Genomic DNA, 23,303 nt, shown 5'->3' on the forward strand with positions numbered 1-23,303 from the left:
TCCTATACATCTACCCGAATCCTCACTGATCATGGAACTGATATGACAACGGTCCAGTCATCATAAACGGTGCGCTAGGCTTCAGGGTTACACTGCCAGCCTTGGTCTGCGTTCAATGATTCCATGATGATACCGTCCCTTATAAAAAAAAGATTGCCGTTTTGAAACTGCAGTAAAAAAATGCAGTAAATGCAGTCGACTGTTGTCACATGGAATGACGCTGGAGAGACGAAGCAGGTACGGGGAGTCAAACATTTTAACATAGACCGGACATGGAACGAGACAGTAGCACCGTCAGCAAAGTCATAATGCAGACAAAAAACAATTAATGCAGCAGCGGGGAACAGAGCAAGGGAACTGACAAATATAGGGGAGGCAATAAACAGACGATGAGTGAGTCTAGGTGAGTCCAATATCGCTGAAGGCAGGTGTGCGTAAAAGATGATAAGCGTGGGTGATGCAGGGCAGCCTGGCGCTTGAGGGGGGAAGAGCGGGAGCAGACGTGACAGGTGTGGTATTTTGGACGCAATAAGTGCAGAGTAATGCAGTTATACTGCAATGCACTGAAGTTATACTGCAATCTTTTTTCGTCCGGGATGAAGTGGGCTACATGTCCCAAATTATTGAATTTGTAATATGTTAAATATTATCCACTATTGCTAGCGACCCTCAGGATCAACCACACGGATGTGACAGGAAAGATAAGGAAACTAATAATGTCATGGAATGATGCTAAATGTAAGCTACATATCGAAAAAGTGACAGTTAAAGATTTGTGATATTTTCGGGCAAAAATCATTGTTTTTGCTGCGGAAATCCTGACATTATGTTCAATTTATCGCGAAAATGTTCTGATGAGGGAAAAAAAATAGTTGACGTGTGGCTTGATTGAACCATATTATGCAGTAAATGTGTGGTGATTGGTTGAAAATACGAGCCCTCTTTTTGCAATGGGTCAGTTTAATGCGATAATATTCTGATGATTGGTTTGTTTTATGCGGAAATAGTGCAGTGATTAGTCAAATTTGAAAGGCCTTGCATAATATGCAGGAATTGTTGATTTAGCAAAAAATTGTACGTTCGCAGAATCCTGGAGGGACTGATTACTGATGGTGGCTACCGATAGTGGATAATATTTAACACGATAAAAATAGTTTAAAAAGTCTGCGTTGAAATTAAAACATTCTAGAGTGCACAAAGGTTATTTGTCTCGACTTTTACTCTGCACGGATTCGGTTTGTCATCTCATCTGGCTTGCATCTCCAAGATTCATCCCTGAAAGTCATAAGGCCATACAATTTGTATTCTGTTAACCGCACAGCATTTCATATACTTCACTGTGAAAAAAGGGCACTCATAGCCTATCCGTCATGTTGACATGATTCAGTTTTCTTCTATATGACTGGTTTCACGTTAGTCTCCAGCGATCATAAGGAAAAAATAAAACAAAGTATTTGTTATTACAGTCCCATTCTCCAAACAGATTACTCATTGACCTAGCTCTTATCAATTACACATTACAGTGCATGGATAATGGTGTTATTTATATCGGAAATAGATGTTTTTCCACTTGGAACCGACAGGTGCTCAACCTTACATCATTGTTTCCTCCAGAATTTGAAAATGTTACATTTTTGGCTCTGCATGAAAGTTGAAAATACCTATTTTCTGGCCGTTGAAAAATAACGTTTTTTTTTCTTACTTATGGATGTTGAAAATACTTATTTTCCGGGTGTTGGACAGACTTCTTTATGGACATCATTGTTTCTATAGCCAAATTTCAACCATACATGCATTCACTTACACTGAGCATACCAAACATTAGGAACACCTTCCTAATATTGAGTTGCACCCCTCAGAACATCCTCAATTCTTCGGGGGATGGACTCTACAAGGTGTCGAAAGCGTTCCACATGGATGCTGGCCCCTGTTGACTCCAATGCTTCCGACAGTTATGTCAAGTTGGCATGGGTGATGGACCATTCTTGATACACACGGAAAGTTGTTGAGCATGAAAAAAACAGCAGCGTTGCAGTTCTTGACACAAACCAGTGCACCTGGCACATACTACCATACCCTGTTCAAAGACACTTAAATATGTTGTCTTGCCCATTCACCATCTGAATGGCACACATACACAATCCAGGTCTCAATTGTCTCAAGGCTTAAAAATCCTTCTTTAAACGGTCTCCTCTCCTTCATCTACACTGATCTTAAGTGGATTTAACAGGTGACATCAATAAGGGATCATAGCTTTCACCTGGATTCACCTGGTCAGTCTATGTCATGGAAAGAGCAGGTGTTCTTAATGTTTTGTATACTCGGTGTATATCAACATGTCAATGAAGAAAGCATTATATCACATTCAATATTATGAATTTCAATTAAAATAAAAAAATGGAGCAAACTAAAGTTTGCAGTAAGGGATATTTTATTATTCAGACCTATAGAAAAAAACAACAGAAACATTCTCAGTAACGGTTACAAAAAGTTTTTCTTGCTATGACAGTGATGTGTGGTTGTTTATCTACCTACCTTGAATGCACTCAAGAGCATCTAAGAGCATCTGCTGAATAAACAGAATGTAAATATAAAACAAACACTTACAAAGCATGCTGGGACCTATTCTAATGAGCTCCAGCCCCAAACAAGTACAAATTTGGTCGGTCTGGAACAGACTGTATCTGAACGATTCATAGATGTCTGAACTGTATGAACTGCACAGTACAGTACGGCTCAGTACAGTAAAGCAGGGCTTCCCAAACTTGGTCCTGGGGCTCCCCCAGGGGGGCACGTTTTCTTTTTTACCCTAGCACTACACAGCTGATCCAAATAACCAACTCATCATCAAGCTTTGAGTATTTGAATCAGTTTTGTAGTTCTAGGACAAAAACCAAAACGTGCACCCAGGTGGGGCCCTAGGACAGAGTTTGGGAAACACTGCAGTAGAGAACAATAGACCAGAGTAGAGCACAGTTCAGTTCAGAAGAGTAGAATACATTAAAGTAAACCAGGTTACAATACGTAAGGCATAAACACCGACGTACCTTGGAAATGGACGACGCAGCGGGATGAGGCGGAGCCTTTTTCCAAAGTAATGTACAGAACGGAGGCGTTTATCCTGCTTATACCACAGTTGCCAAACAAAACACTACTAAATCACACACTTACCGGTATAAATAACATTTTATTGTTGATATTTTCATTTTTATAAGATAATTCACACTTTCTCATCTTTTGGTTGCTATTCGACCCAGTCATTCATTCGATTAGTTCAATATTTATGGAAGCGACCCAGTTGTTTGTTCTATATGTTCCGTTGCCATGCTCGCTGCTAATGTTCTTGTCCCTTGCTAGCTAGTCAACTAACTACAGCTAACACAGTCACAACCTCTGCAGACAGAATAACAGCAAAGTAGTTCCATTTGTGTTTTGTTTAAGCTGTTTTCTAAAGTTTATTGCAACGTACCGGCTGCCTACTCTTCTTCTTTCAGCTGTTTTCTATTGACATTAATTTGGATACATCCCTAACAATGAGCTTATAATGCCCAATTTTGCCTGGCATAGCTAAAAAAATGGCCTTCTCGTCAGAACACTTGACGCTGTTCATTACGAGGAGATCGCATTGCATATTAAACATTAGGCTAGAAACTAGCTAAATAGTTTGTTGCCAGTAAACCTGCCAACGTCACAAAACAGAATAAAAAATACCAGTTGCTGAAAACAGCTAGAAACATGTGAGAGGATTTGACGTCATTGCTCCACTTACGTCATGACTGCAACAGTAGGGATCAGAGAAATTCATGTTTCATGTTACATCACTCACCACGTTAGGTCAGCAGATGCTCCAAAAATAAGTCAATGCTAGGTAGCTAGCTAAGTTTTTCCTCATTGGACCTACATTTATAATGTATCCAATTTCGGTTTGTGTGGTTGTTGATTTAGTTTTGTGTAACAAGTACGGTTATCATGTGTAGGCGCATACTGGGTCATGATTGCAAGGTGTACCGATATCTTTTCCAACTGTTCCAATATCATTCCCAACTGTTAATTTATCTGGTTTTAATGTCCATGTCTAGAAGGGCATCTCTAGAAATCAGAAACGACTATTCAGCAAAGCTGTGGTATAAAATACATTATCATGTATTATACAGCAGGTGGGTCTAATCCTGAATATTGATTGGTTAAAACCACATTCCAGCTGGCATCTATTCCACAAGTTACCACCAGCTAAATCTATGACATAAAATGGCTATTAACTCCATTCCATCTGACTGCACAATCCACTGTCTCATTAGCCCAGCCAGGCAATTTATAAACTTGATCTCCACTATAAAAAGCATCTAGAAATGATATTACATTTCTTTTAGACTAACGTGTAGTTTTAAACCGTGGAGATTTGTATACATCTTGCTGTCTGTCTCTGACATTTGCAACATTGTTTCAATATTCAAATTTGATCTCCAGCTGTCGCAATAGTAATGAAGGTTTTCTCAGCCAGTCGAAATCATGAATAATTTTTATGGACAGATACAAAGAAATATCAATAGAAAACAGGTCAAACAAAAGCTAGTTTGCAGTCTTAGCAGCGTCAGTTTGAAGTTATTGTGTTAGCTGTGTTGTTGGCTAGCTCATCTCTGAACAACAGTGTCCTGACAAGAGAGCACATTTTCTAAGCCAGGTGAAATTGCACATCATTAGCTCATTGTTATGGATGTATCCAAATAAATGTCACTAGAAAACGGCTTAAACAAATGCAAATACTTTGTTCTTATTATGGCTGCACTGTTTGACGTGACTGTGAGTTGGCTAGCTAGCAAGCAAGGGATAAGAACGTTGCCAGCCAGTATGGCCTAGAACATTTAGAATGAAGGATAGATACAGAACAAAAAGACTTGGGTTGTGTCTCTGGCAACTGAACCGATAGAACAAACAACCAGCCAGCTTGGGTAGCAACCCTAGATTTGTGTGGGGACTATATCTTGTGGAAGGATGAAATAGGTTGAATAAATTAATCAAAATAATGTTTTTAATTAACATGTTTAAATCATTATTTGAATATGTTGGTAACCTGTTGTATAAAAGTGATTATGCCTTCGAAGCCGGTGATTTGAAGGATATACTGACACGGTTTTCTGGCCCTCGACTTCATTTTGGGCCTAACAACATCCGTGCCAATATGTCCTCCAAACACTGGCTTCTCCGGCATTATCACTTAACTATACTGTGCTGTACTCTACTGTACTGAACTATACTTTACTGTGCTCTACTGTCCTGTACTGTACTGTAATGTTCTGTACTTTTCTTTACTGTACTGTACTGTAATGTACTGTACTCTGCTGTTCTAAACTGTACAGTGCTGTCCAAACTTGTGAAACATAGATGTGTATGATTGGTTAAAATCTGAAACAAAGAAGTCTATGTTTGGGCTAAATCCAAGGCTGGTCGGGGCAGATACAATCTGAACCAATTATAGACGTTGAACTCAAGGCCGGTCTGGACCGCACAAAAAAAAGATTTAAAAAAAGACATCCAGTCTGGACAGGACAAAAAAAAAACGTCCAAAAGACATCTGCGTCGGTCCGTGCATACTGGGTTATTACACTCGTGGGATGGATGATTGTGCTTTGGCATCCTGCGAGCGCTGACGCTCACTCTGGGTACTGACGTATGTGAGCAATAAAATGAAACGTATTGCTCGTCACATTTGACCAACCTTTAATTTGAAACTCACCTGAGAGCTTCAAATCAAGCGCAAGAACTGTTCTGCCCGAAATCTGGAGCAAGTGTTCAATTTGTGTAGTGGCACTGAACTGGGAGGTTGCCTTCCATTATCTGTGCATCATTCATATCATTCGCAAAGTTTGCTGCGCTCTTGTGATCCTGACTTCTCTGGAAACTATGGGGACTCTACGCGATCTCCAATACGCACTACAGGAGAAGATTGAGGAGTTGCGACAACGAGACGCGCTTATTGACGAACTGGAGCTGGAATTAGATCAAAAGGACGAATTGATACAAAAGCTTCAAAATGAACTGGATAAATACCGATCCGTTATCAAACCGGCGACGCAACAAGTCCACAAGGCAAGCGTACTACAGGAGCAGCACAGGACCAAGAGACAGGCGATATCAGGAGAGCCCACCGCCTTTGACATTCATGAACTCAGTCATGTCACTCTTCCATTCTACCCCAAGAGCCCACAGTAGGTGTCATATGACCATCTTTGTTCATTGTCTCTTACTTGTTTGCTTACGGCTGTGCGTCTGTTTTTATATCACCATGTCCCTGTTAGAGTGTGAGTCAAATGGTACCAAAAGTGAATCCCATGAAAGCAACATTGATGTCTAGTAAGCTAATTGAATGTCAACACGATGGCTTTACATTTGCCTGTGTTTTCATTTGCAATGAGGTACGTTGGTGTGTGTGTGTGTGTGTGTGTGTGTGTGTGTGTGTGTGTGCATGTGTCTTAATGGCAATATGATATCAGGCAGCCACTATATATTTGCATAATGGATGCTAGTTGTGCAGTGACAGTATGGTTTGTGCATACACCTGGCTGAGTATATATGATAAAACTAGCCTTCCCTCAAGCCTCAGCATAAACATTAGTTTTACTTGAATTTGACACCATTATGGAGAGTCAGTAAACCCAAATCATGCACATCCATTCAACATTTTACATGTTACAGTAATAGTCAGCCTCTGACAGCATACGCCTGACATTTCTAATTTACTTGTTGCTCAAACCCACATTAATCGAGAAGTGTTTAGAAACATAAACTATTCTTATTTAGAATAAAAGTGACTCAAAAATGACACAATATATTATTATTTATGATTCATTTTTATTGGGAACAAAATAATCTGAAACAACTAAAACAAACTGCAAATGCATCCAACAAGTTTGTGGAGTCACAAACTTGATGTAGTCATTACTTGCTAGCACTATGGTACCAAATACTAAACTTTCTACTTTAATAATAAAAAGGAGTGGGAGGCCCGGTGCACAACTGAGCAAGAGGACAAGTGTCTGGAAACAGAAACAGATGCCTCACAAATCCTCAACTGGCAGCTTCATTAAATAGTACCCGCAAAACACCCGTCTCAACGTCAATAGCGAAGAAGCGACTCCGGGATGCTGGCCTTCTAGGGAGAGATGCAAATAAAAAGCCATATCTGAGACTGGCCAATAAAAACAAAAGATTAAGATTGGCAAAAGAACAAAGACACTGGACCGAGGAACTCTGCCTAGAAGGCCAGCATCCCGGAGTCGCCTCTTCCCTGTTGATGTTGAGACTAATGTTTTGCCGGTACTATTTAATGAAGCTGCCAGTTGAGGACTTGTGAGGCGTCTGTTTCTGAAACTAGACACTCTAATGTACTTGTCCTCTTGCACAGTTGTGCACCGTGGCCTCCCACTCCTCTTTCTATTCTGGTTAGAGCCAGTTTGCACTGTTCTGTGAAGGGAGTAGTACACAACGTTGTACCAGATCTTCAGTTTCTTGGCAATTTCTCGCATGGAATAGCCTTCATTTCTCAGAACAAGAACAGACTGACGAGTTTCGGAAAAAAGTTATTTGTTTCTAGCCACTTTGAGCCTGTAATTGAACCCCAAATGCTGATGCTCCAGATACTCAACGAGTCTAAAGAAGGCCAGTTTTATTGCTTCTTTAATCAGGACAGCAGTTTTCAGCTGTGCTAACATGATTCCAAAAGGGTTTTCTAATGATCAATTAGCCTTTTAAAATGATAAACTTGGATTAGCTAACACAACGTGCCATTGGAACACAGGAGTGATGGTTGCTGATAATGGGCCACTGTATGCCTATGTAGATATTCCATTAAAAATCAGCCATTTCCAGCTACAATAGTCATTTACAACATTAACAATGTCTACACTGTACTTCTGATCAATTTTATGTTATTTTAACGGACCAAAAATGTGCTTTTCTTTCAAAAACAAGGACATTTCTAAGTGACCCCAAACTTTTGAATGGTAGTGTGTGTGTGTGTGTGTGTGTGTGTGTGTATATTATTTTCTTTTTTTAAATTGTATTATTCTTTATTTATTCAGGGTCAACCCATTGAGACTACGGTTTCATTCTCAAGGGTGCCCTGATCACAGTAATACAACAATCAAATACAATGTGAAACCAAACAGCAATCAATGCAATGTAAAGTAAAATAAAAATTCAACACAACATTAAAGAAAAATAGTTACGTTTCTCAGCTACTAGGTCCTCAATCAACACTTTAAATTCCCCGAGCAGCACCAGAACATCCAATTACAATTCATTTTGGACAGATAACAGTTTCAGTGTAAGATATACAATATCTGCATAAAACGAAATCATTAGGAAATATTAGGTTAGGAATTTGAGTATTGTAAAAAAATAAAAATGTATATGTTAATCCCTTCAGAGTACAGAACATAACTTTCTATTACAGCACTTTGTTTGTCAAAGCTCAATCAAAGGAGAAAGATTTATTATGTGGAGTCAGCCATTTTTTGTCTCCCAGCTGGCTTTGCATTTTGATACAATCTAAGGCCTATGTAATCCACTGTCAAGATAGACTGTTTGTTTCAGCAAAACAAATAGGTTCTCTCCCTCTCGCCAATATTGTATATGTGTGTGTGGGTGGTAGGGGGGTATTCCCATGGAATGGATTTTTGTGAGGATGTTCATATCTATGAAACAATGTTGTGTTATTTTACCGAATGGTTGCCTGCCTCATGTTTGACTTCTAAAAGCTTTATCTCACTAGTGGATCTACGGTCACACTTCTTCCATCACCACTTTTATCCAGTGTTTGATCACAGCAGCAATACTATAATAATTGTTAGGAACTCCATGTGTGCACTGATGTGACATTCTTTCAATTACATCTCATGCATGCCTTGGAAACTATATTTCTGAAACTGAGTAGGCTGTAAATAATCACAGCCTTTCTCAGGCTTCTGTTTTGGCCTTGGAATGCCATTCTTGGAGCAGTAAATATCCATATGATACTTCCTTGTTTGTGTTTTATAAGCCAGTTACAGAAGTCCTGCTTGTCTCAAAGATAAATAGTTTTTTCAGTACATCTCATAATTATAGACTTCATCAATGTATCTGGTTGGTTGTGGTGGCCCAATTTCCGTCAACCCCAATACTTACCATTAGAACAAGCTACTTCTGAGCAATTCCATGGTAATGGAATTACGCTAAGACTAATACTTTTCACTTTAAAATGTATGCCAAACAAAAACAAACCATACAAATCTATGCACATGGACTACTTTTAACGATTTACACAGAACATTTGACCCAAACAATTTTACTGGAAGAAATGTGCAGATGAAAATTTTGGTAGCAGAATTAAGGTAAAATCTCCCTCAGGTTTTTATGCGACCACATTTTCCAAAAACTCTGTTAAATATCTGCTTCGAATTAAGATTCAAAGATGTCGCACTGCAGAAAGGATCAAATCAAATGTTATTGGTCACATACATGGGGTGGCATGGTAGCCTAGTGGTTAGAGAGCTTACAAGGTACAAATCTGTCTTTCTGACCCTGAATGAGGCAGCCCTCTGTCGGTGCCATCTTGTTCTCATAGGGGGTGTCAGTTCTGACATGACAATTAGTTAAAAAAAAATCTAATTTGGTTATTTAACTACAGTAAGTGGATTTACACCCGGTAACAGAATTACATCATGGAATTACTACACAGAAATGAATAATTATAGATATGAATGTCATTCTCTTAATTTTATTTGTCACATGCCCCAATTACAACAGTTGTAGATTGTACCGTGAAATGCTTACTTATGAGCCCTTCCCAACAATGCATGTATTCTGAATAGGTTAGACAAAGGTAGAAATATGCAATATCATCCTTTGCATATGGGTATTATTCTACACACTGGCTATTATTCTAAGGATCTCCACCCCAAACAAGACCACATTTGGTCAGTCCAGACCAAATCTGAGTTGTGATCAGGCGCACTTTTATTTGGCAAAAGCACAAAAGACAGCAACTGCGTCCAAATCCTCCAGCCACAGGTAAAAGCCAATAAGCGCGAAAACACTCACAAATATACAAATGTATGACAAATACATACAACTGGTCAAAATACGATACCCGGGGGAAAACCAGTCTGGCGCATCACACTAAACACGTAACAAAACAATTTCACACAAAGACAGAGGAATAAATACATGCAGTGTGATTAGGGAATGTAAACCAGGTGTGCAGGGAACAAGACAAAACAAATGGAACAATGAGAAAATGGAGCGGCGATGGCTAGAAAGCCAGTGACGTCGACCGCCGAACGCCGCCCGAACAAGGAGAGGAGCCGACTTCGGTGGAAGTCGTGACATTTACGTAACTCGATACCATCATGATACTCAATCCCAAATCGATGCCAAAACAATACCTTGGAAAAAAAGGATACTGTGCCTATTGGCATTTTGTCTGGTGGTAATGGTGCTACCTTGACAAACATGTCAGAGTGGTCATACCTTCCTGTGTGGTGTCCTGTATGCGAAAGGAGTTCCCTGATCCTGGTGCAGAATACACAGATTTTCTCCCTCCCTATATTGACTAATACCATTCAATTCAATAATTGACAACACAAGTAAAAGTTGTGTCTAGTAAAATGTTTATGCTGAGTGCCAGGGCTCTCCATTCAGAGACACCCGTATCAAGCAATTCTGTCAGTCTGGACTTCATCGCATCATCTTGCAAGTCTCCATGTGCTGGCTCCATACATGTTTCTGTGAACACATACACACATAGTCACTGTTTTAGTACGAATGGCAGGTAGGATAGGTGATATCTGACACACAAACATATACTATGTTGAAGTTTGAACAAGTCAGACTGAACCTACCTAATTCTATTCTCCCCATCGACGACTGTTGGTGAGCAGGCAAGAGGTGAGGTCTTTGTCAGTGCCCCATTTATGGCATGGCAGCGTAGATCAGCTCCTGGCCCCTCATCAAAGATACTGGTCTGTCACACACACGCACTAATGCACAAGCACTGGTGCGTTATCCGTTCATGGTGCTTATGATTAGCATAGTGGAACCAATCTGATCGCTGCGTTCACCTTTTTATTTCACTTCAGACATCATGATATGTGAAGTGAAATAGAATGTCGATCAGGCTGGTTCCACATGTCCTGGACTTTAAATGCATCTAATAAGTAGAAAATAAGCAACAAATAATGTCAGTTTACATAAATTATGTTTCACAATTGGGTTATGAAATGTATCAAAGTAATGAAGTGGGTTACCTTCTGTATTTGTACATATAATGAGACTGTGACAGGTGAAGGTTGCTGGCCGGATACTTGCCAACATGTGGCTGACTGTTCCATTCACAGTAATACTCACAGCGAAGGCATGTCTGCATGATGCTGATGAGCGCCCCCTTGCTGGTCTTCTCTATGCTGCATGTTTGGCTGCAAACTGGACATCTTGAACAACTGCAGCAGGTCATCTTATGAGGTGGTGTTGACTGGAAGGGCCTGTAGTAGGGGGATGTACAGTGTAATAGACAGCAAAGTGGTAAATTACATTTTGTTTTAAAGAAAGGACAAAGATTTTCACAACCAAAATTACTCTATTTGTTGTATCTGCATGGCTGGGGAATTAGCCTACTATTTATCAAGCCTGGTATTTTTAATACAACTTTTCACAGAACACATTGCTGAACATGTTATGATACCCACCTTTGTTCCTTGCGGTAGGTCCTGGCATCCGTTCAAGACCAGGGGATCAGTCTGGCACCCAACTGTGTACTTTGTCGAACAGAAAAACAGGGTCAATGATTGTCATCATCCCTCAATTATAAACATAGCTTTAGAGAGAACGTAATCTTGTTTGGAAGCTAAATTCTATTCCTTACAGATGTTGACTGACTGGCTCTAGATTAGATTAGATTCAGGCCGGTGACGAAGTTACACTATGCAACCATTTGCCACATGTTTTGCTAAGGCCCTGGGTTGGTTTGAGTTTGTTGCCACTACTTAGTACACTGTTGTAGTCGGACATGAGTTAGCTCGTACCACCATATCTGCATCCAATATATATTTGTGCCCTAGACATGGGTTGCATCTCGGAGGCTAATATGACTGTTTCATCTAAATTGCACAAACTTAGAGTGGCATGGAAATACGATGACATTGCTAAAGTAGGCAAATAATTAGAAGGAAACAACTTTACCATATTATGATGTCGTCAAATTTACTTAAGCGAGATGGCAATGTTTCCATTAGTGTTACTAACAAAGTTCTAAAATATAGCTAGCAGTGCTAATGTTAGCTAGCTAAAATATGGTGGTCCCCTCTCTTAGTTAGCTGGCTGAAGTTAAAGTGCATTTAAAGTCAAGCAAGCCAAATCTGAGTTGTATTACGGTAGGCTAACATTAGCCAGCTGGCTAGGTAGCTAGTTAGGTAGCTAGCTAGCGATGTTAATGATGATCAAAATATACATAACCAGACACATAACTAGCAATCTATGGTCTCACAACCACTGGGGACCAATGAACTCCAACCACTTATTCTGCATGATAGGGTCATTTGGCAGAGCATGCAAACCATAGCTGTTGGTTGTGCATCGTGTTGGAAGCATGCATTGCATGGTCAATCGGTATATGGCTTTTCAGTCTCAAATAGCCATGATCCTTTGAACGCGTTGGTTGGGGGGCGATGAAACAATGGAGTAGTGATGGGTCGTTCGCGAACGAGTTGTAGGTGAACGTTGGGAGCCGGCTCTCATATCAGAAGAGCCAAATCTATTTAAAAAAAAATTAAGATATGAATAATCAAAAGATTTAAATGAATAGAATTAACTATTTCAAAGAACAAAAAAAGAAATAAAATAATATAGGCCTAAATTCTCAAGCACACACACATTCTTTCTGACTGTCTGCTCAGACTAACAGCATCACCTGTTCCTGTCAATCAGACACGCAGTGTCAACCAATGAACCAAAGATGCGTGAGGGAGGGCCGAGCCAACTAACACAGTCACACCAGAGAGAAGCAAATATAACCACAGGACATGTGACAGAGTTGATGGAAACCCTATGTTCATTAATGGACAGAAAGTTCCACAGAATGGAATATAATCACGTGCTATCAGAAACCGCTGCACTTGATCCCAGGTTTAAGAAGTTAGCCTTCAGTGAGGCCAGAGCGATTGATGAGGATCTTCAAAGAATTACCTCAGCAGCAGGGAGGGACAGCCCCAGCAGTCAGCTGGCTCAGGCACCAGGGCATCAGGAAGAAGAGGGATCAGATGGAGCAGAAGCACCAGCAGTAGTGCCACAAACGTCTGCTGTTTGGATGCTGTTTGATGAGAGAGCAACTGGGGATGCAGCACGAAGGAATCCCTCAGCAGATGCCATAATGGAGGTCTGATCCTATTTGGAGGAGCTGGTGGAAGAACAAGGCCTCTGTCTACCCACGGCTTACTAAAGTCATGACAGGGAGACTCTGCATAGTGGCCACATCCGTTCCCTCTGAGAGGGTCTTCTTGAAAACGGGACAAATAATTACTGAGAGAAGAAACCTCATCAGCTCCTCAAGTGAGGCAGCTTGCATTTCTGAATGCAAATCTCTCATAAAAGCAAAATATGGTCAGCATTGCTGTGTGCTGCTGGTTATAACATGGCAATAAAGAAGAGAGAGAAAAGAGGGACCAGTTTAATGTTTTAAGTGAGATGCTGCAGTTTTGCACATTGTGATTTATTTTTCTTTGATATGGTGCAATATTCTATTATGCTGTTCAGATGGTATTCGTTTTGAATGGTTAGATTTATATGCACTTTGTTTATATACATTAAAAAGTTATACTTTAAATGCAAAATGTTTAATAGCATTCTTTTTTATAACAAACCAATGCATTTTTAAATACACTGTGGTTAAGGTAGAGTATGATTTCATGTAATCATTTAATTAGGATTGATTTAACACCAATCATAGTCAAACTATCGCAAACTGTTTGACTTGAAAAAATACAAAACATATTTTTTTAAAGAGCTGTTTGGGAGCTTAAAGAGCTGGAATGCCCATCACTACAATGGAAGCACCATTCAATGAAGGGAAGCCAAGTGGGCGGAGGGGTGATTTGCACGTGGAGCTTGGCAAAAGTGGGCATGATTTGTTGACATAATTGTAATCCAAACCCAACCTTCATTTACTTGTTGTGACGTACTCAGGTTCAAAACTCTGTTTTAGACGAGATTGACTTTATTTACACTTTTTGCAGTCCATTTTGACACTAGAATAAATGTTTCTGACTCATATTAATGCCACACAGGCCTTTTCAAGGGGATTAGTTGGTTTTTCGGGCAGTCCTCTTTTTTCGAATCAATTCAACAATCCTACAATCAATTTGACTTTGGTAAAAAACAATCTAACTACATAACATAATGTTAATCATTTATTTGAATGGTAAATCTATTGATAAACAGGGTGAATCAAGATGTAGCCTAGGTCTATTCACAATACAGGTGAATGCATCTTCAATAGGAGTGTGTGCATGCATTGAGTTATTGAGCTTGTTTTGGCTGATTTCACAAGGCTACAGATGACAGACAAATCCCTTCCATTTGGGACTTATTTTATTTTACGGATCAACAACATTTGCATAGAAGTGGCTTATTTTATAAAGGTGCGTGCTTTAACCAGTAATGACGTTATTCACAAGGCAAGAGGGGGGCAGCCCATTGGAGCCCTATTCACACACACAGTCAGTTCCCTGAGGTAATAGATCATCTTTGTGAGAGGCGTAATAGAAAGACCGTTTTTTGAAATCAGCATATTTTGCGCTATGGTTTGCATGTTATCACAAACAAAGTACTGGACTAGTGAATTGATGTTAGCTTCAGCTGTAAACTGAAGCTACTGCTCTAACCGGGGCGGCAGGTAGCCTAGTGGTTAGAGCGTTGAGCCAGGAACCGAAAGGTTGCTAGATCAAATCCCTAAACTGACAAGGTAAAAATCTGTCGTTCTGCTCCTGAACAAGGCAGTTAACCCACTGTTCCTAGGCTGTCATTATAAATAAGAATTTGTTCTTAACTCACATTGCTTAGTTAAACCAAGGTTAAATATATATATATATATATATATATATATATATATATATATATTAAAATAGCAAGGAAAGGTAGCCTAACAAAGCTGGAAGCTACCAGTATCTTCTTGCATTGTAAAGTTTTTTTTATCATTCATGGACAGTGTTTTGTAAACAGTAATTAACAGTAAAAAAAATTATCTACATGCCGTGTCGCGTTATTCAAGTGTGTTAACGTCTGTGCAGCATGAAGCAGCCCAGACTCCCAGTGCAGGCTAAGTGGAGTAGGCACGGTGCACTCGCGCTATAAGGGGGACATCGGCTGCACTGATAGACAGACTTGATATGTAAGACACATTTTACAGAAGTACCGAAAGAAACAAAAATTCCAGTACCGAACCTTGTTTTATGTTCTAGTATCAAAAAAGTACAGAAGTTTGGTATACCGTGCAACACTAGTGTAGACTGTTTTCACACTCACTTTGACCACCAGACAACAGAAAGAGAAAGAAAACAGTTATGAGCTGAACATAACAGAATGCCAGTGGGAGGGAGGACAGTAGCAGGTGACCTAACTGGGGTTTGTTGCTGTTATGTTTTCCCATTGTAGCCAATTCAATTGCAGTAATTCCTTAACACCGATTTTATTTATATTTTTTTGTATTTCTGTTACCGATTTTATCACTTAATAATGAATAAACTAACTTGGTAGGTCTACCTTTTGTTGTTACTTCTGTGAACTTTCATTATCCTCCCTCGTGGAGGGATTAGAAAAATATCTTACAGAAGTTTACAGAACTTCTCCAAAACGAAATATAAGTGTTGATATTAGTTGGCAGGCATCTTTACTTCAACATTATTATGTTTTGATGTATTTCTAATACCTTTTAAGACTGTTTATGGGAAATGTTTTCTAAGACCCCTTTTCCATCTGTTTATCCAGAAGTCAAAGCCGTAATTTATGCCTAATTTCTAAGATGTAAAATGGTTCAAATGTTTCCCCAAAATATAGGCTCTTAGCTTTCCTTTGACACCCAGTTTGATTTGCTCTTATGAACTTCACGTTGGTGGTCATGCGTCCTTTTACATGGAAATGTCCTGCTTCAGTCTGGAGAAACATATGCTATCCATTATGGAAGCACTTTTCTGTCTGAGCTCCTAAATGAAGGTTGGACGGTATGGTACAGGGGGGCATTGAGGACAAGAGTTTGATTCCTGCACCCGCCGTCCGAGGGTCCTATAAAGTTTGTAGTAATGCTGTCTATCCATCTGGCTGTGCTCTAAAGGTGTACTTTATCCTTTTACGGGAACCGCTATGTTTATCTCTGGGCTCTGACAGGGACACGTTTTCTGAAGCAAAGGAAATGAAAAGCGAAACGAAGACGCACAAACGCAACAGGTCAAACTGGAATCTATTCACTTTGAGTTAAAATATAACACCAGTAACCATAGTCCTGTAATTGTATGTTTTTATTTAACTAGGCAAGGCAGTTAAGGACAAATTCTTATTTACAATGATGGCCTACCCCGGCCAAACCCGGACGACGTTGGGCCAATTGTACTCTGCCCTATGCGACTCCCAATCACGGCCGGATGTGATACAGCCTGGAATCAAACCAGGGACTGTAGTGACACCTCTTGCACTGAGATGCAGTGCCTTAGACCACTGGACTACTCCGGAGCCCTGAAATGTCCATCCAAGTTTGTCTAAGTTATGTTATTTAAAAGACTCCAACCAAAGTCCCTCTTATCTCCATCTGGCCATATATCGCTTCAGTATTCCCCTGAAAAGCATGCCAGGACACCCTATTATGCAGAATATCAAAGGCTCTGATTAATTTGAAGCATCCTTATGAGCAGTGGTATTTCTGTCACTTCTCCCCAAACCCTCTTCAAAAGGACAGTCTGGCAGGCCACCAAGGGGGGTCGGTCCTCTGACACTAGCAACCACCTGGAGTTCAATACCTCCAAAGGAACGAATGGTTTCGCTCTCTCCTTTTGTGCTTTTTCTCCAAATCATTTTTGACATTATGGAGATGAGTCATTGTAGTTGAAAGGAGTATATTCCAGGGATTTGCTGGGTCTATTTGGTTTCTTAAAGCAACATTTGACTTTTCTATCCGCTGATTTGTTCATTAAAGAAAGTCGTGGTAGAGACTTCGAATTTTGACATTCCTTGATGATTTGAGGATGGATATACAGTGGGGTCCAGAATTATTGAATCCCTTGATAAAGATAAGCAAAAAAGACTATAAAGTAAATAATACAATTGCTGAGCTTATATTTATATTGTATGCAACATTATTTTATACTAATATAGATTTTGTTAAACAAGTTTTAAAAGATTATCTTAAAAAGATGGGGGTAAAAATGATTATCTCCTGTTTTCAATAATCCATCACTCTCTCCTTGCGTGGATAACGACACTGAGCCTTTTTCTAAAATGTTTTGTGATATTGGAGAACACATTGGGAGGGGTCTTAGACCATTCTTCCATACAGAATCTTTCCAGATCCTTGATATCCTTTGTCTGCGCTTATGGACTGCCCTCTTCAATTCAAACTACAGGTTTTCAATGGGGTACAAGTCCGGAGAATGAGATGGCCATTGCAAAATGATGATTTTGCTGTCAATTAACCATTTCTTTCCTGGCAAAGGCAACCAGGTTTTTGTCTAAAATGTCCTTGTACTTGCTTCATGATGCCATTGACCACTGGCAGACCACATGTGGGGGGCTTTTGTGGGCCCCCTCGAGGTCGGGCCGCTTCCCCAGATCGCATATGAACACATCACCGAATGCATCCCCTGGGGCAAAATGAGTTCAACACCTTGCCATAAGCCATGGTGAAAATGTTCAGAATTACCAGAAATTAGCTTTCAAAATTGAAAATTCTCTCAGGCTTATTATAAAATGTGTAAAATGGCATGATAATAACCATATAACTGCACATGTTTCTCTCTGCCCCATGGCAGTATGTGTAGAATTGCAGGAAATTTGCTTTAAAATAGCAGCATTTTCTCTCAGCCCCATGGTAAAATGTGTAGAATAGCATGAGATAGATTAGACGTTTATTGTCATGAGTCTTGCCCTGGAGACAGAACTGAGCGGTTTCCGCTAGATAGGCCAGCTGCAAAGTCAAAATTGGCTATATCGTAAAAATGTATGAAAACAAAAATGATCTTTTTGCCTTAATTTAAGGTTAGGGTTAGGCATTAGGATTAGCAGTGTGGTTAGGGTTAAAATAAAGATTGTATTACTTTGTGGCTGTGCCAGCTTGTGACCACTGCAGAGCTGCCTACAGCACACAAGTCAACGCAATTAATGCCAACCTGCGTTTCAGAGCCAGATTTGACAGGTACAGAGCTAGTTGGTTTTGGTTGATGTATCCACTACCCACCTCCACTTCTAGCTAAAATCTATGCATGTGAATGTATACAGTAGGCTACAGCAGATCATATCATTTAAAAATAACACATTTAAACTCTCAGTGCCCTGAATGCCCTATCTGACACTGTGCTGTGTGTCTTTCTCTTCTGGGCTTCGTAGAAAAACAAAGCTATCAAAAGTGAAATGGGAATTCAGAACTGGCTATGAACTTGTTATGTCATTGTTAGGACAGACTGAGTACAGGGGGGTTTATCTTGAATCACAATACCAGTGTTCAAGTGGTGCCAGTGGCACAGTGCTAATGCCTTGTATCTGAGTGTCATCTCTCAGCTCTCTGTACCTCCGAAGGGCAACAGCACCAATCTACCAGCTCAGCTAGGATTCGCTGGAACCGATGCCCTATCGTGAACCATCCTCCCACATGAGACAACATAATATAATTTCCAATCCCAAAGAATAAGGCCATATGATTTTTAAAGTGCCCACTCTCTCTATTATCAGCACAGTACGATGAATATGGTATAGTGAAGCCAAAGTACTTCTGAAGCTGGTCTTTTACAGCAAATTGTTGGATGAGGCACTTCTGGGTAGTCATAACAAGGCCTCTGAAGTAAAATGCAGGGTAGTTGAAAGGCCTTATAATCCAGCCTCCCAGCCTATAAAGGAGGGCTGGTGTAAAGATAACAACTGATTCTATTCACAGGCCCTAAGGTGGGGAGAAACAGTATGGTGATTTTTGCCTCAAATTACTGGTTATGCAGCACTTCTCTCCAATCTGGCCTTTAAGTGCCTTTCTTTTCCAAACTGTTGACTGGATGCTCACATAGCGTTATTTATCGATTGAAGTTTGTGGACCTTTTTTGAAATGGAAATACAGAAAAAGCTTCAACATGTGAAAGCAGTCTGTCAAAACAGAACAGACTTTGAGCCACTCATTTTTGACGAGATTTGTTCATGTGAACGGTTCCATTTGCTAATCGTTCACAATTCAGTAACTTTTCCCCACTTCATTCTAGCTTCAGGAACAGAATGTTAAACTTTGCTTACACATCTCTTTCCATTCAATTCACAGGTCCAAGGACTTAATCAAGGAGGCCATTCTTGACAACGACTTCATGAAGAACCTTGAGCTTTCTCAGATCCAAGAGATTGTTGACTCAATGTACCCAGTAGAATATGGCAAAGACAGCTGCATTATCAAAGAAGGAGATGTGGGCTCCTTGGTGTATGTGATGGAAGGTAAGGCATTGTGCAAATGTCATGTTAACCTCCCATTTTGAAGAAAACTCAAGCATGTAGAGTTGAGTCCTCTCACATCTCACAGAGGAAACCTTTTTGTGCTTATGACTTCACTCACTTAATAGACATGACCCTTTGTTCTGTAGAATGCACTTTACGTTTGAAAGACCCCCCCATGTATTGGCCCACTGTTGTACCTGATGTGTAGTTAAAGAAAGAGCGGAATTAACCCAACAGGAAAGCCATGTAGTATATCTACTGTGGGATCTTCATGGTTAAGACCTTCTGTCCTTATCCTTGTTATTCATCACCAGTTTAGTTAGGAGCAGATCTGGAAACAGTGATCGCCTGACTTGACCTATAGATGCAATTCCAGGAAAGTGAATAAATGGTCCTCTGCTTGGCTGTCATCCACAACTTTGACTCCCTATGAGAAATAAGACATTAATGAAGGAATGGAGTGAATCCATTGAGGCCAGATGGGATAGAGTAGCATTTGCCATGATTGATGTCAGCTGTTCCTTTCCTGTTTGTTGCAACACAGTTTCACAACCACTCCGAAATGTAATATTATCTTATGTCGTGTTAGTTCAGCAGAACCAGAACAAAACATGGAGAGGGATTTGTGAAGTGTGTTATTGAAAGCTTTTTTTCATGTCCAGTCTATGTATAGCCAAATGTCTCAACTGAACTGAAACAGTTAAGAGCAACTTCCGTTTGCACTTCTGGTCAATGTTGACCTAAGCCATAAGCAGTGTGTGTTTTTGTTCCAAATTGCTTTTGTCCCAATATTAAATGGTTCAGTAGTTATAGAACATTGTCAGGAACTTGACTGAAAGATTCTGTTCTCAGAGGACCTGGGTCATTTTCTTTGGCAGGACATGCTGTCACTGTCTTGCTGTTGAAAATAAGACTTAAAAAGCCTGTTTACACCAGTTTCTTCCCAGCTCCTTGTCATTTCCTTGTAGCCTAACTTGACGCCACAAGGAGCACTTCACTTTTATTTGAATCTGATAACATGATTTATGTACTTGACAGAAATGACTGAAAATCCATCTCCAGGTCTACTGAATGCCATGAGTGGTTCTTAGTCACTCTGTTACTGTGGCTCTGTATTCCACCGTGCTGTCGGGTGGAATGGTCCCGAGGAAGATGCTCAAGCTGATTTCAGAGAACCTGTCTTGGCTTGAGCTGTCTTTGAGCCACACTCATGCCATTGATTATTAGCCAGCAAGACAAATTCCCTAATCTGAGCACAGGTGCCCACCATGGCCGAGCAGAGATGAGCACTTTGGGATGCTGCCTTGATGTGGTTCAAGGTGTCCTCGTCGATGGAGCCATGAAGGATCTGGCAACGGGAGGAACATTTTATTCTTAGAGAAGTTATTCTCCTGTCTGATGGCGTTCACTACTCTATTCTGAATATACACAATGGTAAAGTCTGAGGACAAGTTCGCTGACAAAAGTGAATTTCTTAAAGTTAAATTAAAATGATAAAAAACAAATTTGTTAGGAATATTGCATTCATGTGAGTGTTCAGTGTCGGCACTGACTTGTTGAGAGTGTCTTGCTGTGTTAACAGACTGGTTCATTTACTACTGATGGACTTACTTGTTTCCCTCAGGGAGTCTCTCTCAACATGAGATGTGTTTTGTATTGACAAGCTCCATACAGAAGACCCACTTCACTGTGCGATACCTTCCGGCAACATGCTGTATTTATAGTTTGTAAGGGCCTATGTAAGTTGAATTCACGTCAAGTAATAACTATATTCATCCGCAGGAAGAGCTTTTCAAGTTTGGACATTTTTACTTTTCTTGTCTGGTAGTTTATGAGTCAATTGCAACCATCAAAAAAGCCAACAGATTATCACCAGCTGATCTCTCATTAAACCATCAGTACATGCTAAAATCACAGGCACAGTGGATCTCAAATGCAACCAACATTAGCCAGCAATTTACCACTCCCTAACCCGGATGTCGAGGTTATCTTTTTGTCTTGATTGCAGCCAACCAGGGGTTGGAACAGAAATGATTTTCCAATCGTTTCGTTCTGAATGGAACCGTTATTGTCTTTTGTCCCGTTTCACTGTTCCGACCAGCAAAATAAAGTTCTGAACCGGTTTGAACCCCCAAAAAGTACTGGTTTATATTGTTCTTTCTGTTCCTTTTTAAACCTCTGAAATCTTTATTTTTCATTTAGCTCAACATTAAATGACTTCACCAATCAGTGTGAATAGAGCAGCTTGCTATGGAGCGGGAAAGCGATTTAATCTGTATAAGAAAGTCGTTAAGAACAAATTAAATTTTGTCGTAACAGCATGGTTTAATCATAATGCCAGCCACAGTGTAGGGAGCGAGATGCAACTGAAATTTGCCGGGTGATAAGATAGCGAAAGAAGATGGAGGAAACTTGCCTTTTAGCACTGGGCAGCTTGTTATGACATGCATTATCTGAATTGGGCCCACTGAATTCTATTTAGGAAGAGCGACTTCTGTAAATCCAATGTGAAACGTGATAACTATAATATCCTAACTAACATTGAAAAAGTTAATCCATTCTTTAAAACATCTCTCCCTAATTTCTGAATCATGCTTGTAACGTCGTCAGTAAGCTACAGTAACCTATGCTTCAGAGGGGAGGGGCAGGTAGCCTTAACACACACACACACTGGCAAAAATTTACAGCTGGCAGGTAGACACTGGAATACATTTCTGAGTGACAAGAGTGATGGCTTTGCATAGGCACTTTGTTAGGATTTTGTGGGACTGGGAAAAAAATGCCTGGAATGTAAAATAACGTTATTATCCAGTTCCTATGTTTTAAAATAATGGTTCTGTCCCAGAACAGTATAGATCACTTAGTTTCCGGTTCTGTTCTTCAAATATTGTTTTCTGTTCTGTTCCCCGAACCGGTTCCAACCATTACAGCCAACATTTTTCAAGACTATTTCGCCCTCTGGTTGGTATTATCATCGGAACAACTTAGTCCTACTTTATGAGCAGACTATCTATTTATCTATTTGACAATCGTTCCGTACAACTGAAACAGAGTATTTCCTCATTTTCCACTGCAAATTTTCTGTGGCAATTACCCAATACGTTGTATGAATGGGAAACTAATTTAGATGTTGTAGCCTACTCTTATTATTTTCTTCAGTTCCAATTGATGTAATCCATTAAAATCAACTGTCTTTAAAAGAAAATGGTCTGAGATGGTTTTTCTCCCCAAATTTGGTAGTTACAGTCTTGTCTCGTCGCTGCAACTCCCGTACGGACTCAGGAGAGGCAAAGGTCGAGAGCCGTGCGAACCCCCCGCAACACAACCCAACCAAGCCGCACTGCTTCTTGACACAATGTCCACTTAACCCGGAAGCCAGCCGCACCAATGTGTCGGAGGAAACACCATACACCTGGCGACCGTGTCAGCGTGCACTGCGCCCGGCCCGCCACAGGAGTCGCTAGTGCTCGACAACACAGGGCAAATTGTACGTCGCCCCATGGGTCTCCCGGTCGTGGCCGGCTGTGAACGAGCCTGGACTCAAACTCAGAATCTCTAGTGGCACAGCTAGCACTGCAATGCCTTAGACCACTGCGCCACTCAGGAGG

The 23,303-nt window shown here is 40.3% G+C and overlaps 1 protein-coding gene across 4 annotated transcripts in view; it reads left to right on the forward strand.

Annotated features, from left to right (window-relative positions):
• prkg1b (protein kinase cGMP-dependent 1b) overlaps nt 1-23,303 on the forward strand; it is a 161,155-nt gene that overhangs the window by 12,925 nt on the left and 124,927 nt on the right. For 2 of the 4 annotated variants that reach the window (XM_014179309.2, XM_014179310.2), the window contains exons 1-2: nt 5,608-6,206; nt 19,529-19,695. In XM_014179309.2, the coding sequence (XP_014034784.1) occupies nt 5,902-6,206; nt 19,529-19,695 (472 nt within the window). In that variant the 5' untranslated portion in view covers nt 5,608-5,901. Of the gene's footprint in view, nt 1-5,607; nt 6,207-19,528; nt 19,696-23,303 lie in introns of those variants that run through there. The other 2 variants (XM_014179313.2, XM_014179311.2) reach the window with 1 other exon arrangement.

This window comes from Salmo salar, chromosome ssa28, assembly GCF_905237065.1.
Source record: "Salmo salar chromosome ssa28, Ssal_v3.1, whole genome shotgun sequence".
Lineage (NCBI taxonomy): Eukaryota > Metazoa > Chordata > Actinopteri > Salmoniformes > Salmonidae > Salmo > Salmo salar.